Genomic DNA, 16,176 nt, shown 5'->3' on the forward strand with positions numbered 1-16,176 from the left:
ATTGTCTTGGATTGCTCTTGTTCACACACCTCACCCAATTTTGACCCCTCACTCTTGTATTAATCATTCCTTGTGCTTCCTGGATGTTGCAACCCATAAATACAACAAAATGACCTAATTTTGCTGAGAATCGCTCTGAGAAGAACTGGAATCTGTGGCCATATGTGTGAAATATGTTTTTTTGTTTGTTTAAAGGAATTTATATGTGTCACCAAAGCAGAAGTTTTGGGATATTTGCATGACACAGATTCTGTTTATAGAGTTGTGTTTTGTAATATTTGGCATGGTACTGAAATTTTGTTTTTCCCCCAGTGCTTTGTATAGAAAAAGCAAGGCTCCTTCTACTGTTTTCTCCCTTCTTTCAAAAGTTCTGCTACATGAAAGGTTTTTCTGATATTTTGAATTTGTAAAACATAGAGCAATTGAATGATTTTTTTCTTATAACTTACTATATGGCCAAGTTTTGAATGGCAATGATGTAAAGTTCAAAATGTTTCAATAGCTTTTCCAGATCTGTGTAAAAGCAGCCTGTGTCTTTGGAATAAACCCACTATTTAATCAATGGAGACAGGGAGAAATAATTAAAAAAAAAATAAGAAGTTGAGTAACTCCTTTTGTAATCTGTTTGGTGGAAAATGGGTGTTGATAGGTCTTTTGATAAACTAAAATGGCCTGATCTTTAGTGAGTGTTTTTGACATAGCTTCCTTTTTGTAGTAAGAAAAACAGTGACATTGTAAGAAAACAATGACATTGTTAAAGACGTCAGTGAATTATATATATGTTGTGTGTTTCTGCCAGATGGATGCGTAGAAGATGGTAGTGTTTTTAAGCCTTCTTTGTTGAGAACAACTAAGAACGTTTACCATGTCACCCGATAGAGAGTAATATCATAGACCATCTTGTTTTTAGGACCAGGGATGGTGCAAAAGAAAAGGCCACACAATGTACAGCCCTTCTCAGAGACTTTGCGTAGTTTAGCTGAATCGTCCTAAGAACATACTCGTGTACCACTCAGCCCCTTGTTTTGGAATTGGATGGATTCAGAAGGATGGTTTTAGTTTTGGAAAGGTTGAGATTATGCATTTAGCAATTTGGTGATTGCATTGTTTAGCAATCAGACGTCTCTCTGGTCTTCTTGAAGCAGTTTCATCTGGGGTAAATGTGTAGCTCACTATGGTATTACTACCAGAAGGCACACAGATTTCTCTCTTCAGCAATGCCCCCCCCATACCCCCAGCTTTGTGTTTTAAGGATATGAATTGAATGAAAGGCTAAAACAAGGCTGCTTTTGAATTGAGTGAAATGTCGAATGCAATGCTATACTTCCCAGAATTCCTACCAGACCCATAGACTGAATAAAAGATTTGATCCTAGTGTCCCCACTCAGGGATGTTCATAAGACATCCCAGAGAGAGGTGGTTTCCATGTTGTTAAAGATCAAAAAAGGGAACACTTATCTGATTCCATCTGTTCATCCATTTGAAAATGTCACTTACCCTTTCGTTCATTCAACTTGTGCTCACTGTGTACCCAGAACATGCTGAGCTCCTGCTAAGTCTTAAAGATGAAGTGAGAAGTTAGTGAAGAGCCCACTTCTCAAGGGCTTACTCTGGATATTTTGTACTTAATGCTGGCTGTTTTACACTTTAAGGGCAGAGAATGCAGAATGCCAGCTCAGAGCAGCTTTCCAGCCACCACTCAGGGTCACTATGACATCAGAGTCAGAACCTTTTAATGGAAGCCCCGTGCTGGGTGGTGCATAGAAACCAGCCTTTGCAGTCCTGGGCAAATTGTCTTCCTGTTGAGCCGTCCCTTGACTGAAGCAGTGCCAGCAGGCCACCTCGGGCCTCCAATCCATTTGTTTGGAGGTTAGGTGAGAAGCCAGGACATTGCCAAGGTCAGCCGAATAGTAGCTGGCGATTCTCTATCTGATTTCTCTTTTGATGTTGTTCAAGACCTTGACAGGAGTCTTGATGGGAGTCCATCCATTCTCCTACTCCCCACCCCAGAGATGAAGTACGATTAGATTCACTGCTGAAGAATGGCTGCTTTCTTCCCCAGGTTACCTGCAGCAAACCAAACAACATCATTTTTCAACAGTCTGGCTCATGGGGAAGATGGGCAAGAGCTTCCGCACCCGGGAGACTCTTGGTATCAAGCTCTCCCTTTACCGGTGTGCTGCCAAGCACAGCCGTAATCCTTGGTGGGACATCTGAGGAATGAATGCATGAAATGAATGCACGGGGAGCCTCAGCACGGGAGTCAACTCAGGACATTGGGGCTTGTTTTATAAGATTGCACATCCATCACCAGGGTCTTTCTGGCCTCGGCGCCATCTTTCATGAAGTGCAGCTCACTTGCAGGGGAGGACAGGTTGAGTGTCTGACACACAGGGCAGAAAAGAGCTCACAGACATTGCTACTTTCTTTGGTCAAGCACCTTGAGAGAAAGGGATTTCAGAAGACCAGCGTCCTGTGATGCCCACCTTGCCAATCTCTCAGGAGAGGCACTGCTAGTGCTTATGACTGCAGTTTTGAGTGTTTTTAAAATTAATGGCCACAGTTCTGTGCCCTGAATTGGACCTGCACAAGTCAAAGGGAGGATTTCTACAGTGGGATGCAGTTGGCTCATTTCTCGAGGAGCCTAGCATAGCAGCTGGGTGAGAAATTCAGCACGTGTGTCTTGAGTTTGGTCGCTCTCTCCCTCCCTGTGTTTAAAGGTGCTATTTTTAAAGGATAGTTGTAAGTTTTCTTGAAGATTCAGCCAGTTACATAAGTTACCAAATAAAATACTCTGTCTAGATAACACTTGATTATAATTTGAACCTTTCCTTGTCTTTGGTCATAAGAGATAATCTTAAACATAAACAGTACTGGTTTGATTAAAACAACAATACTATAGGCAAAATGACTGACAAGGAGATTGTACCAACCTATCTATACACACACCTGTGGCGGTATAGGTCTATGTGCATACATTTGCAAGTTTATGGACAAGTGTCATTTTGGGGAAGTGAAGTCAAACCTGTGTTTTGGTAATGAAACTGCACTCATTTGAATTTTACCTGAAAAAAGAAAAAAGTGAAATTCATTTTCCCTAAAGAAATAGATTGTATATTGTCCTGTCTTTTCCATTTTTCATAGCATTGTGATAAAACAAGGTTGAATCAAAATAAAATTTACTTTTAATGATCACTTGAAAGGAAATGGATGAGCTTTTCAAGGTAAGCAGTTGGTCACCTTTTACAAACTGATTTGGATGGGGATAAATGTAAGGTATCTTTTAGTGAACCAGGGGCTCTCTCCACAGCTCGTCAGTCAGCTGTGTGTCCTGTTCTCTCTGGTAGGTGAGATGAAGGAGCTGTGAGAGGGAGAGATGACCCATTATAACCTGTCATCCTCAGATAGGTGACATGGGTGTTCACGTGCCAGGTTCTGCAGACTGGCCTCAGGAAGCTCAAGTACATGATCTTGAGAAATTTTTATTTTTATTGCTCATTGTCCAAAGTAGGAAGAAAGAAGTGGAAAGTTTAGAGAATTAAGATCATGTCTTTGTTTCTAGTCTCCTGCAGACAGATCTCAGAAGATCCACGCTGGTGATGAAGTCATTCAAGTTAATCGGCAAACTGTGGTGAGTTTGTTCGTTGAGACCCTGTGAGACTTGAACATTCCCCTCAAGAACCTTTAACTACGTCCAAGGTCATTTTGCTGGCATTTTTTAAATTAGCCATTGTTATCCAATTTCTCATCACTTTAAGTAGTGCTGAGATGAATATATTCGTCTCTCCCTGCTTGCAACCCACTCCTTGTTGTACATTCCTAGGTTTGATTTTCATTCCTTGTGAGTGAATCTCTCTTCATTTTCTTCCTTGAAGGTGGGATGGCAGCTAAAAAACCTGGTGAAAAAATTGAGAGAGAATCCTACTGGAGTTGTGTTACTGCTTAAGAAGCGCCCCTCGGGGTCTTTCAACTTCACTCCTGCCCCCCTGAAGAACCTCCGGTGGAAGCCACCCCTCGTGCAGGTGTGTTACCTGTTGCCAGCCTTCAGTTGTAGCTGCCTGTGGGTGGTGTCCAAGGTCTGCTTTGTCCTCAATAGCAAGGATGAACAGTTGGAGGTGGCTGGTATCAGGGACTTATAGATGCATAATAAAAATCACCACATAATCCTATTTAGGGGCGCATCTAATTCTGGATTTGTGGGAAGTAAAGGGATTCAAAGCTCACTTCCTCAGCCTCGCCCCAGTGCAGAGGCTGTGACCTCAATGGTCAGTCCTCACTGCAGAAGGGCCATTCAAGTCCTTCTCCTCTCATTGCAGATGCACACTTCTAGAAATTCCCACACTTTGAGCACTGACCCTAGAGGGACCACATGCAGTTGAGTCCTTAGCAGCTGTTTACCAAGGGGGTGTTGGGGACCAGCCCCCCGCGGGAAGCTGTATCATTGCATATGGTGCACATTGTGTAGAATTGCCAGACATGGGAAGACCAACTTTTGGTGAACTTTATTATTTAATAGTATTTAAATAAATTCTCTACCAAACTTCCTTTATTGCCTACACTTGGGTGGACCGAGTTCACTGGCCAATCCCTAATTGTACCCTCCATCCTCAGCATCATTGCCTAAAACAGGAATGAAAAGCAATGACATTTTAATGTCCTTTTCGAAGACAGAGGTTGTAATTTATTTGTAACTATGACTCTATCAGACATATGTAAAGGGAAGAACAAAGTGAATCTCAAGCCATCGATAGACACTTCGAGATGCCCGGGGCTCTGGAAAGGTGCCCACATGTGCACTTACGGGGATGCTGAAAATAAATGACAGGACTTGGAGGCTGGAGCAAGGAGGGGCCTGTAATTAAAATCACTTTTTAAACGATTGAACCTATCAGCCACACTCCTGCTGCTTCAATTTGCATGGCTCAGGAGAAGGTGTAGCAGCTTCAATTTTTGTTGACATTCCCAGGATGTGTTACTGAATCTCATAGAGGCTTTATGAATTCATCATTGATACCTGAGTGCCCACTGTGCCCCAGCTCTGCCAGCTGCTTGGTGCAGAGATAAGTGCTGGGTCTGGAAGGAGGCAGAGAGGAGAGTGGACAGGGCAGGCGAAGCACCTCTTCCTGAGCAAGTGGAGGGAAACTGAGGCAGGGATCTTTAAGGGATTTGCTCAGAGGCACCTGGCTCCTGAGCCTTTACTTCTCATTCTGCAGCTGGTCTTTCCCAGCCCCAGTTAATTCTGAGAGTGTCAAAACAGAATGCAAGTTGGAGAGTCTCATGACTGAGCTCGGCCCATCTTACACGGGGGCTGGTGTTGGTTTTGGAGGGACAGAGAGAAGCTGAGCAATAAGAATAACCTCCACATTAACCTCCCCACTTTGCACTTGCTCCCACCTCAGACCTCACCTCCACCCACGACAACCCAGTCCCCCGAGAGCACTATGGATACCTCGCTGAAGAAGGAGAAGCCAGCCATCTTGGATCTGTATATCCCTCCTCCTCCAGCCGTCCCCTACTCCCCTCGGTGAGTCCTGTCACTTTCATGGTGTGCATGCATGGGCGGGGATTCTAAGTGGTGGTGGGAAGACCCTGCAGATCTCAAGAGGGGAAGCAGCTGAACTCCAGTGTGACAGGGCTGAGTCTTGAACTGGGTTTAAAATGTGGCATCCTGTGAATGGATCCAGAAGATGTGGCCTATATACAGAATGGAATGCTACTCAGCAATCAAAAAAGATAAACTCATGCCATTGCAGCAACGTGGATGGAGCTGGAAGGGATGATGCTAAGTAAAATAAGTCAGAAGAAAAAGATAAATACCGGGTGGTCTTACTTACATGTGGAATATAGAGAAACCGAACAAAGGGTTAGGAAAAAGACAAAACTTGCAAGCTGACCATAGAGCTGAGGCACAGCGCAGGGGAGGGTGGGTAGAAGGGTCAAAACGGGAGGGACGAGCACAAGGGACAGTGGTGATGGTCATGGTTGCTGTGGTGGTGGGAGAACCCACGGGGACTGCACCTGAGGGGAGAGTCAAATACTGTCAAAAAAATGAACAGCAATATAAGAAAATAAATAAATTTAATAATTTTTTTAAAAAAATGTGGCATCCTAGACATGGGGGTATGGGAATAAATAAAGGGGGTCAAAAGATACAAACTTTTGGACCTTTGATAAATACTTTCAGGGAATGTGTGTACAGGTGGTGACTGTAGTTAGCAATTGGTGTGTTGTGGCTCTGAAACTTGCCGAGAGAGTGGGTCTTAGAGGTTCTCATCACACGAGAGATGTGACTGCGAGAGGGGGTGGGTGTTGACTGCTGACTCACAGTGGGGCTTGCAGGGTCTCCACGGGCCAGGGCATTTTGTGATACACCTTCCAGGAACACCATGTCACGTGCCAGTTACGTCTCAGTAAAACTCCAGGGAAAGTGCAGAGTCAGGTCCAGGTTACACGGTCTTGACATTGTGTAGTTTGGGGGTGGTTGGGGCACTTTATGGAAACATATGGTCCAGGGAGGAAGAGAATAAATACTTCTGTGAGATTAAAGTTACAGCTTTATTTTGCTGGGGGTGATGTGTTCTTCATAGGACTTTAAAAGAAGCCCTGTGCATGGAGGTGGGGGCCCTCCATCTTTGTGCTGTGTGGATTTGTGTGTGGGGGGTGTTTATTTAAAATTTTAAAGATCATTATTTTATTTATTTTTTATTTATTTTTCTAAAGATTTATTTATTTATACATACAAGTGCTGGGATACAGGCCAAAGATGCGGGGGGTGAGAGGATTCACCAGAGACAGAGTGGGGAGCAGAACAGGCAGATTGACCGAAGCACACTGCTAAGGGGAGCAGCGGGTGAGACAGGAGAGGTCTATCCCGCCATGTGGGTTGCTCCCTGGCTGGTCGGGGATCGAACTCGTGCTGCAGAGGCCACAGATTGCTTCATAGTGCGGTGTTTAACCCCTTGACCACCAGGGAGGCCCAAAAGATCATTGTTTTATAATGACTGTCTTAAAAGTTAGATGTTATAATGCTGATAGATGGCCTGTAGAGGATCATTTAGGTATGAAATGTACATAACTCCAATCAACTGGTGCTAGTAGGACTAGAGCACCTGGCTCATTTGTTCAACATGCATTTACTGAGCCTCAGGCCTGGGTTCCATCTGACCCAAACCAGATGTCGTTCTTGATGCCAGAGAACTGCGCATGTCTTAAGTCAACTGTTTAAGGATAAATTGAGAAGTACATGCCTAAACTATAATATTTCATAGGACAAAGTTCGGGCTGAACTTACATTGGTGTTTTACTTTATTTTGGAGTTTTTGCCTTAAGCTGAGCAATGTGCTTTTCTTAAGTTTCTTCCCTGGGTACAAAGAAGACTCAGTGTCATTCTCTTCTTCTGAGTCTCAGTTTGCCCAAAACATTATTGTACATGTAGAGCAGTCAGCTCTGGGGCAGTGGGCTCTCTGGTTGGTAGTCAGGGCTCTTCCCCGCAGCCACAGGCCGGAGTGTGTGACCCTGGGATCTAAAATGTGTTTTAAGCTACAGATGGTTATTGCCTCTGTGCATAAAGAACACAAGTTTCACTGCTGACTGCTGTGTGCATCATTCTGTAAAAATGTAGGGAAGACCCCCACTTCTGGGGCCTCCCTGGTGGCGCAAGGGGTTAAGCACAGCACAGTAAAGCTATCTGCAATCTCTGCAGCACAAGTTCAATCCCTGGCTGGCCAGGGAGCTACCCACATGGCGCAGCAGACCTCTCCTGTCTCACCCACTGCTCCCCTAAGCAGTGTATTTCAGTCAGTCTGCCTGTTCTGCTTCCCACTCTGTCTCTGGTGAATCTTCTCACCCCCCACACCTCTGGCCAGTACCCCAGTTCTTGTATGCATATATAAATAAATCTTTTTAAAAAAAAAAAAAAACACTTTCTCCCTCCAGCCCAGAATATTTTCCTTTTGGCCTCAGTGAGGGGTCACAGGAGCAATAGCAAGGGAAAGGGTACTCCTGTAGGTAGTGAGAGAACCAGTACCGAATCTACTTAGGGGAGACAGACACACACACACACACACGCATGCACGCCATTAATGAAGGATATTCACTAGGGAATGAAAAATGCAAATGGTTTCAGAGAATGAGTATTGAGTCATGAAAACTCTGTGAACGGGGAAGCTACACATACCAGTTTAAAAGTGGAGAAGGAGCTGGATTCCCGGGGAAGTGCCTGCAGGCCGGGGGCTGACCTGGGACACCTCACAGGCAAGGCTAATCTTGAGAATATTTTTGGACTCAGCTGGTTCTGTATTTTGTCTAGCAGTGGTCACCTAATGGAATTTACTAAGTGTAAAACTTTAACCAGCTGGTAACTTGGACTCAGCTGAAATTGCCTTTATGTTTTATTAGAAACTGACATTTGGATAAAATTAAGTTGGAATCTCTGATCCAACTTTTGCCAGTTTCTGTGCTTAGTCCAGAAAATAGACATTCTCTGTTGGTGACTATAAAGGCTCCTTTGTGCTTTTTGACATAATTTTCAAATCTAGCAACTCCGTTGCACCTCAAGTGTCTTCTTTGCTGGATCTTGGCAGAGACACTGCTCTGGGCATGAGAGCCCAGAGCTTAACTTGTGATTCCTGCGGTAAATAGAAGATTCCATTTCAGGACAGAACAGGGAAACCAAAGTTATTTTTTCAAAGGAACATTAGTACCATGTAGACATATAGGAGGAAGAAATTTCATGGATTCTTTAGTGGGATCATGATGTCTACTCTTATGTAGTAGGATCTGTATGTATTTGGGAGAGAACTGCAATGAAAAAGTATTGCCTTTTGCGCCTGTGGCAAAGGGGGATTTCAGTTTTCTTATATGTTGGAGGTCTGCGTCGCCTGGAATGCAGGGGAATCTTTGTGAGCAACTTAATTCTGGCCCATTATTTTCCAGCGTTGAGAAGGGCAGTTCTGCTTACGGAGGATCCAGTCGGTGTAAACAAGCATTGCTTGGCCGGAAGGGTTCTGAGTCTCCAAATTCCTTCTTGGACCAGGAGAGCCGCAGGCGGAGATTTACCATCGCTGATTCCGATCAGTTGCCTGGGTATTCCGTGGAAACCAATATTCTGCCACCAAAAATGAGAGAAAAAACACCATCTTATGGTAAGTTTCCGAGTGTTTGTTTTGTTCGGCCAGCTTGCCTTTTCCTTTTCTTCTCTCCCCCCACCCCCTTCCTTATATGGACTTGTTGGATGAATTTGGCAGACATCAAGGGTAATCCAAGGAAAACATAAACCTCAATGAAATTCTAAGTATGAGACCTTTATTCATCTCTCTCAAGTGAAGCCTTGTTGAGTCATTACTCGGCTTGGCATCGGAGCCCAGGGGCTGAGATCATGTTACCGTTTTAACTTTCAGGGCCTGGGTTTAACTTGGAATGTTTTTGCTGTGTAGACCCACAGACTCAAGTTCAGCCGGCCTCTGTCTTAATTGCTGGCTCTGGAAATACGATGCTTAAAAACGCTTTCCTTATTTTCAAATACGTTAGTGCTTCAGCTTAAGCGAGGGCTAAGATGGGGGAGGGATTACATTGTAAATAAAAAAGGGGTTCTCTAAATCCCTAAACTCATCAACCTGTCATCTTCCTTCCCTCCCTCGGAAGGCAAACCCCGGCCCTTGTCAATGCCTGCCGATGGGAGCTGGATGGGGATTGTGGACCCTTTTGCCAGACCTCGAGGCCACGGGAGGAAAGGTAAGCTCATTCACACGAGCCCCAAGCACCAAGCGGGGCATCAGGAGATCCAGGCCCTCATTTCAGTGTTTTTCCTCAGTGTGCTGTGGTAACTAGAGGGAAGATTTAGTGCCTCCGATTCCCAGCTCATCATCAGGCGGGCTGCTGATGTCCTCATCCTCTTTATTTGGAGAATGGCAGAATTCCCTGACCCTGTTAGTGTTTGTACATCTCCTATTTAGCCTTATGTGCTTTTGAATAGCCATAGACATTAATGTTCTAATTTTTAAACAGATAGAAATATTTGTTAAACAATCTCATCCTAAATTTTATGATTACTATTATTATTCTACTTGGTTTTTGATGAACATACATGGATTTTTTTTTCCCTCCCAAATTCTTCTCGTGTTGCAAAGTGATTACTTTTGGGATAGAAATTTGTATTTCATTCACCCTGTGATTAAACTGACTGGTTTCTGCAGTAGGCTTATGGAGGATGTTTTTAAATATTCTCACTTTGGGGTGAGATTACTTTTGATTATCGACACCGGCGGGGCATTGTAACTTTGCTTTTGTAGTGCTGATACAAAGGGCAGGGGAGAAGTTCAAGTCCAGTCAGTACTTGACATAGTAAAAGGAAGACAAAATTCTGGAGGCCCAACTTCCAAAGTGATCAACCCCTGACATCTCCTGGGACTTGGTCGAGGTTGTCACCTACGTACTCTTGTCGCTTGTCTGAGGTCCTTCCAGGACACCCTTAGCTGACAAGTGAAAATGTGTGGAACAGTCAGCAGGTGGCAGGGCTGTCCTTTGTTTAGATTCAGAGCTGTCACCATCTTCATAGCCATTCTTTTAGCCATTTAAACCTTGATTTAGCCTTTTATTTCCTTTACATATTGTCAGTGTGTGTGTTGGGGTGGGCTGGGAAGAGTGTGTGAAATGGGTAAATGGAAGAAACACTTGGTCCAGTCCACATTTTTCATGTGTGTTCATTTTAGAATGAAAGGTTTCTGCACTTAAAAAAGTAACAGTTTTATTGAGTGATAACTCAACATAAAGCTCACCCTTTAAAATGTATAATTCAGTGATTTTTGGTGTAGTCATGTAGTTGTGTGTCTAACACTGTTATCTAATTCTAGAACATTCTATCATTTAAAAACAAACTCCAGATCCATTAACAATCATTCTTTATCCCCCTTCCTTCAATCCTGACACCCACTCATCCACTTCTTGGATGGATTTGCCCATTCTGTACATCTCACACAGACTCATAGAATATGTGGGTTTTTGAAAATGGGCATATTTTAAAAGTAAATTTTCCCCTTTGATGTACAAAAACAATTATAATGAAAATCAGCTAGAAGGAACAAGAAAATAGAACTCAGCTGTAATCTGTTTCCCCAGCCTAGAAGTAATCACTCTGAATGTTTTGTTTCTCCTTTTCACTCCCAGAGAGACATATTATACACCCAGTAAAAAGGTGCCACGTGGAAGTAGATGTTAAGTAATACTAAACCACCTGTGTTTTTTACATAACTGTGTTAGCAATCCACTTTGTGGTTGTAGCTCCTCCTGATTCATTTTGCTCCTGTTAGATATTTAGGTTATTTTTGTTTTCCTCCCGAGTTATAAAGAATGCTTCAGTAAGCATCCTTGTACATAGATCCTGACACAATTTTTTGGAGTGAAATTTCTGGATCCAGAGACCACTACATGTTGCCAGTGTGCCCTGCTGTGTAGATTTTTTTCAGTTTCTTAAACACCCTTTCCCCTCAAGCCAGGGGGTTTTCTTGTTTTTAGGGTGGGGTCATTCTCCTTGTTCAGAAATGTCTCAAGCATTGCAGAGCATGAAAATCATTGAATCCCCTCGATTAAAGGTGAATAGAGCCAGCCCTCCATTCAGGGTCATAACCAAAGGCACCCCACTTTATAACACTCCTTAAGGGTGCTCCATGCTGCAGGTCTTGAGCTCTAGAATTCCATGACTTTTTCTCTGCTTTTTGATTGCATATGAATTTATGAAAAAACTGCACTGGTGAAAATAAATGGGGTTGCCCTGATTCTGCTCTGTTCTTGTGCTACTTCTCAGGGGTGATGGATCTTCCCCATGTCTGCCATGTAAACACCCGCGGGGCTGGCCTGGCCTGATGCCCATCGCTGGGTGGGAGGGCAGGGCCTGGCGGGGTCAGGCACCCGGGGACATCAAAGGTGGCCGGGACCCTGTGCCTCCTCCTTCTAATGCCCGGTGGGCTTTGTCTCCTGCCAGGTGAGGACGCGCTCTGCCGGTACTTCAGCAATGAGAGGATCCCCCCCATCATGGAGGAGAGCACCTCTCCCCCGTGCCGGTTCTCCAGGCCAGAGCGGCACCTGGTGCGGGGCGCAGACTACATCCGTGGGAGCCACTGCTGCGTGACAGCGGATCTGCACGGCAGCGCCACCATCCCCTTCCAGGAGGAAGGCTCCAAAAAGAAATGTGTCTCCTCAGGGGCCAAGTCCTCCTCCACAGAACCTTCCCTGCTGGCCAGCTGGCTCACGCGCCTCAAACTGTTGACTCACTGAGCCCTGCGCCCCGCCTGCCCCCCGCCACCAAGTGCCTTGTGTCCCCCGCGAGCGCCCCCAGGACTCGGCCACAGTGTGATGCAGCCGCCTTGTGCACCGCAGCGCGTTGTTTTTGGAAGTTGTATACGGGATGGGAACCACTGCCGAGGATCTTAAGTGCTGGCTTGTGCACGTGGACGGAGAGAGAGGGAGAGTTTGGACACCGAGTGGGAACTCAGAGACACCCGGTGAAACGGGTCGGCCGGATGGCAGAGGTCTTGGGACAGAAATCAGTGGCCATGGCCATGGCCACACGGAAGTTGTGTTGGTTTGTGGTCCAACTTCTTCACCCGAAAAGCCAGTGGAGAAAACGCATTTGTTTTGATTTTTTTTTTCCAAGTTCTATACTTACTTGTAACTGTAGCGGCTTTGACTTTGAAATATCAAAGACACGTGGCAAGTCATCCGATGCACTTGCAAAGCAGAAGTCGAAGTCCAGGCCTGTTACACCTCTTATCCCCTTTATAACCATCTCTGTGTAGGTCAGTTGAAAATGGAAACCCGTGAACATGTTTGGGGGTGCTTATTCCAGGCGAGGAAGCTGATGGTGATTTTGAGGGGCGTCATAGCATTTTGTATTGTTGTCCTTAAGGAAAAAAGAAGCTATAAGGTTTGCTGACAGCCAAAGTCTCATCCAGAAGTGAAGCCACAGTACTTAGGCTGAGGGGAGAGTCATCAGTTTGCATGTTGAGCTGTTCAATGTCTATCTTCTAGAAAAGAACAGACAGTTCTTCAAAATTATCCACATGTTGCTAGTTAGAAACCTCTGGCGAGGCTCACAGTCACTCATTTTCAACTAGCATCAGGTATTTTGAGAAAGTGTGTCTGATATTAACTCTTGTTTAAACTGAATGTATGATATTTTGTTAGAATGGAAAAGCACTATCTTGTTAATTTAAGTGTTTTAAATATAGTTGTATATTTTTCTTACTCCTAGTCACGTGGAATGGAAATGTTTCTGTTTTGCGTCATACGTGAAGCTGACCAGAGTGTCCCAGGTGTTGTCAAGTTCTCGGGGTGACCACATGGCCTCCGTTGTTAAGAAACAGAATAAATCCTCGCGAGCATTTTGGGATTTTTTTGGCATTGGAAATGGGGCAATGAGGAACCATGTGTAAAGTAAAATTACATCCAGGGAATTACCTGAGGCGAATTCCCAGGCAGAACTGTGCCTACTCAAAAAATATCCTCCTCCCACACCCCTGAAGTTGTTTACTTTGCTAAAACCTCCTGAAATTCAATAAATTGGAGATTCCCTGGAATTAGTCAACATACGTCCCTTTAAAACGCCCCTGCTGGGGTTCAGAGAACCAGCAATCACTCGTGGCTGGCTGTCTTTAGCCTCTACAGGAACGCAGCGAGACACGGTGTTTCACAGCAAATAGAAAGGATGTTGGCAAACCTGGGGTACAAGAGGCAGGACTGTGGGACTCACTGGGTTCTGAACAACACAGCATAAGGCTGAAGGTGGGACTGGGCAGGCCTGGTAGTAGGGCCCCCCGGACCTGGAGGGAGCTCTGGGGAAGGCGGGGGCAGCCATCGCCCAACGTACTGTTCGCTTGAGCTGGCTTTAGGCCTGGAAAATCGGGTGGCAACATCTCTTCTCCCTTCCTGGATTTAGGCGAGGGATCAGTGGTGTCGCTCAGCTGAGTAATGAGTTAAATAGCTTTGGAGACCTCAGCCGGAGGCTACCCCCTTCTCAGTGGAGAAAATGCCACTTGTGATCAAAGTGAATTTCCAGAAGTCAGTATTAACTATGGGCTGATTTGACCTCCTTGACCCTACCAAATGGTGTTTTTCAGACTGTTCTCTGAAGCCCCCAAGAAAGACCAGAGAAACTTCTGGGTCCTTCACCTTCAGTGACTGCCTACCGCACCCCGCCGCCCCCAACAACTGCCTTTTAATTTTTCTTTGGCATTTCCTCCTGTATTGTGTTGGAGAAATAGATTGCAGCTAAAAAAAATTTTGTGTATCTCTACTGTTGAGGTCTATAAACAGTATTTTAATACTAATTTCTTAGAAATGGAAACTGCTTGCCTCAGTAGTAACCCAGGTTTAATGTTTGGCATGTATTATCAAAAGAAAGTGCAGAATGATGACACACTTTGAGCGGATACTTTGAAGTGGTGATTCCAGACCCAACCCAATACCCACCCCATTTTCCAATAAATATTTTATAACATCATGACAATAAACTGAAAACCATGAATGATGACAGCTGTCTTCACACATGAAGGCATCACCCCTGTTTACTATTGCAAAGTGAAGATAATAGTGATGTAGTCAGTTTTCGACACAGGTATCCATTTAATGTGCTTACTGAAATATAAGAAAACACAAATGTATTTTATAATGACATAATTATTTTAATATGTAAGTGCTCCAGCATGACTATTTTATGAGACATAATGAAATAATGAAACAAAGCACAGACTTGTGTCCCTCTATAAAATCACCAGGCTGTGGCATCTACAAATGCAGACCAATAGAGGCTTGCCGTGTTAGCAACTCAACACCAGCAACGGGATTGCTGTCAGCAATGTGATTTTGTAAAATGCGGCCATTTCTTGATGAAGTTCTACACGAAGCAGAAATCTGTAATAGCTACATGCATAGAGTGCCTAGCATTTTTCTAGGTACAAAACTACTTTAATAGGTGGGCGATGCCATTCCCATATTCACAAGGGAGTTAAACAAGAATAAGTAGCCAATCGCAGCAGAGCTGGATTAAAATCAAAGCAGTCTGATTCTGACATTCTTGCTCATAATCACTTTAATGTTCAGTTTAAAGAATACTTGCATTCCTGAAAAATCCAACCCATGTTAAAACTGGGCTAAAAATTCCCTGTGTGTTTATACATAAAATGAAATTAGATTATAGCCTCAGATGATTCTAAACTGGGTTTCCGTCTGCATAATTAAGTGTAGCAGGGCGACTGGAAGTTGTGCTGATGGGTGCAGGTCTTTGTCGGGAGGGGCCTTATCCACAGGGCTATTGTAGCATCAAGATCCACCTGTTCAATGCAAGTCACCGGCCTCGCCATCGTGGACATCGCAGAAGCCCGCACTTTTCCAAACCTGCCTCTACGGGGCGATACCATTCATCGGAGAACAGGCGATTTAAAAGAAATCCGGTACTGCAGACGGGGTATTTCAGTCTTCATGTTCTGTGTCTGTCCATTTTCTGTCGCTGCTTCTCTTGCCTTAGTTCTTTCTCCAGCAAACCTGAAGTTTCAGACTCTGTTTTGTGAGGGATGTTGTTGCCGCCTGTTTTCTGCCTGAAATCCCCAAGTTTCAGTTTGTTGGTCCTCAGGAAACCCTAAGGGTTACTTGACACATATCTTTTCATTCCCAGAGCTCGAGTAAGTAAATCTATTTGACATTAGAATATTGTTGGCTGCCACAGGCGAAAACGCGACGGTGCCATGGGGTTTGGATGTTTCCACATCTCCGACCTGTGATTTGTCTTTATAGGCCAGTGGTGCATATTTTGCTCCTGCCCTTGGGAACACAAACAGCGCATCACCCCCTGCAGGAGGAGACCTCTGTGCACTCCTTCCTGGGGGACGGTATAGAGATGGGCGCCCGGTGGGCACATGCTGCTGCATGCCTTTTTTTTTAAGATTATTTATTTATACAAGAACTACGGTACAGGCCAGAGGCACGAGAGGGTGAGAGGATTCACCAGAGACAGAGTGGGGAACAGAACAGCCAGATTGACTGAAATACATTGCTGAGGGGAGCAGCGGGCGAGACAGGAGAGGTCTGCTGTGCCATGTGAGTATCTCCCTGGCTGGCAGGGGATCGAACCCACGCTGCAGGGGCTGCGGACATCTTTGCAGCACTGAGCTCAACCCTGCACCACCA

General features: G+C 44.7%; 1 protein-coding gene across 1 annotated transcript in view; it reads left to right on the forward strand.

The window, feature by feature from the left end:
- The window catches only part of CNKSR3 (CNKSR family member 3), an 88,224-nt gene extending 73,564 nt beyond the window's left edge, over positions 1-14,660 (forward strand). Inside the window, exons 8-13 of the mRNA XM_037520632.2 lie at positions 3,563-3,631; positions 3,876-4,022; positions 5,400-5,524; positions 8,935-9,143; positions 9,643-9,732; positions 11,978-14,660. Of these exons, the coding sequence (XP_037376529.1) occupies positions 3,563-3,631; positions 3,876-4,022; positions 5,400-5,524; positions 8,935-9,143; positions 9,643-9,732; positions 11,978-12,270 (933 nt within the window). The 3' untranslated portion in view covers positions 12,271-14,660. The remainder of the gene's footprint in view (positions 1-3,562; positions 3,632-3,875; positions 4,023-5,399; positions 5,525-8,934; positions 9,144-9,642; positions 9,733-11,977) is intronic.
- The last annotated feature ends 1,516 nt before the right edge of the window (positions 14,661-16,176 follow it).

Source organism: Talpa occidentalis, unplaced genomic scaffold (assembly GCF_014898055.3).
Source record: "Talpa occidentalis isolate TD23 unplaced genomic scaffold, MPIMG_talOcc4v2.1 talOcc4.2, whole genome shotgun sequence".
NCBI lineage: Eukaryota > Metazoa > Chordata > Mammalia > Eulipotyphla > Talpidae > Talpa > Talpa occidentalis.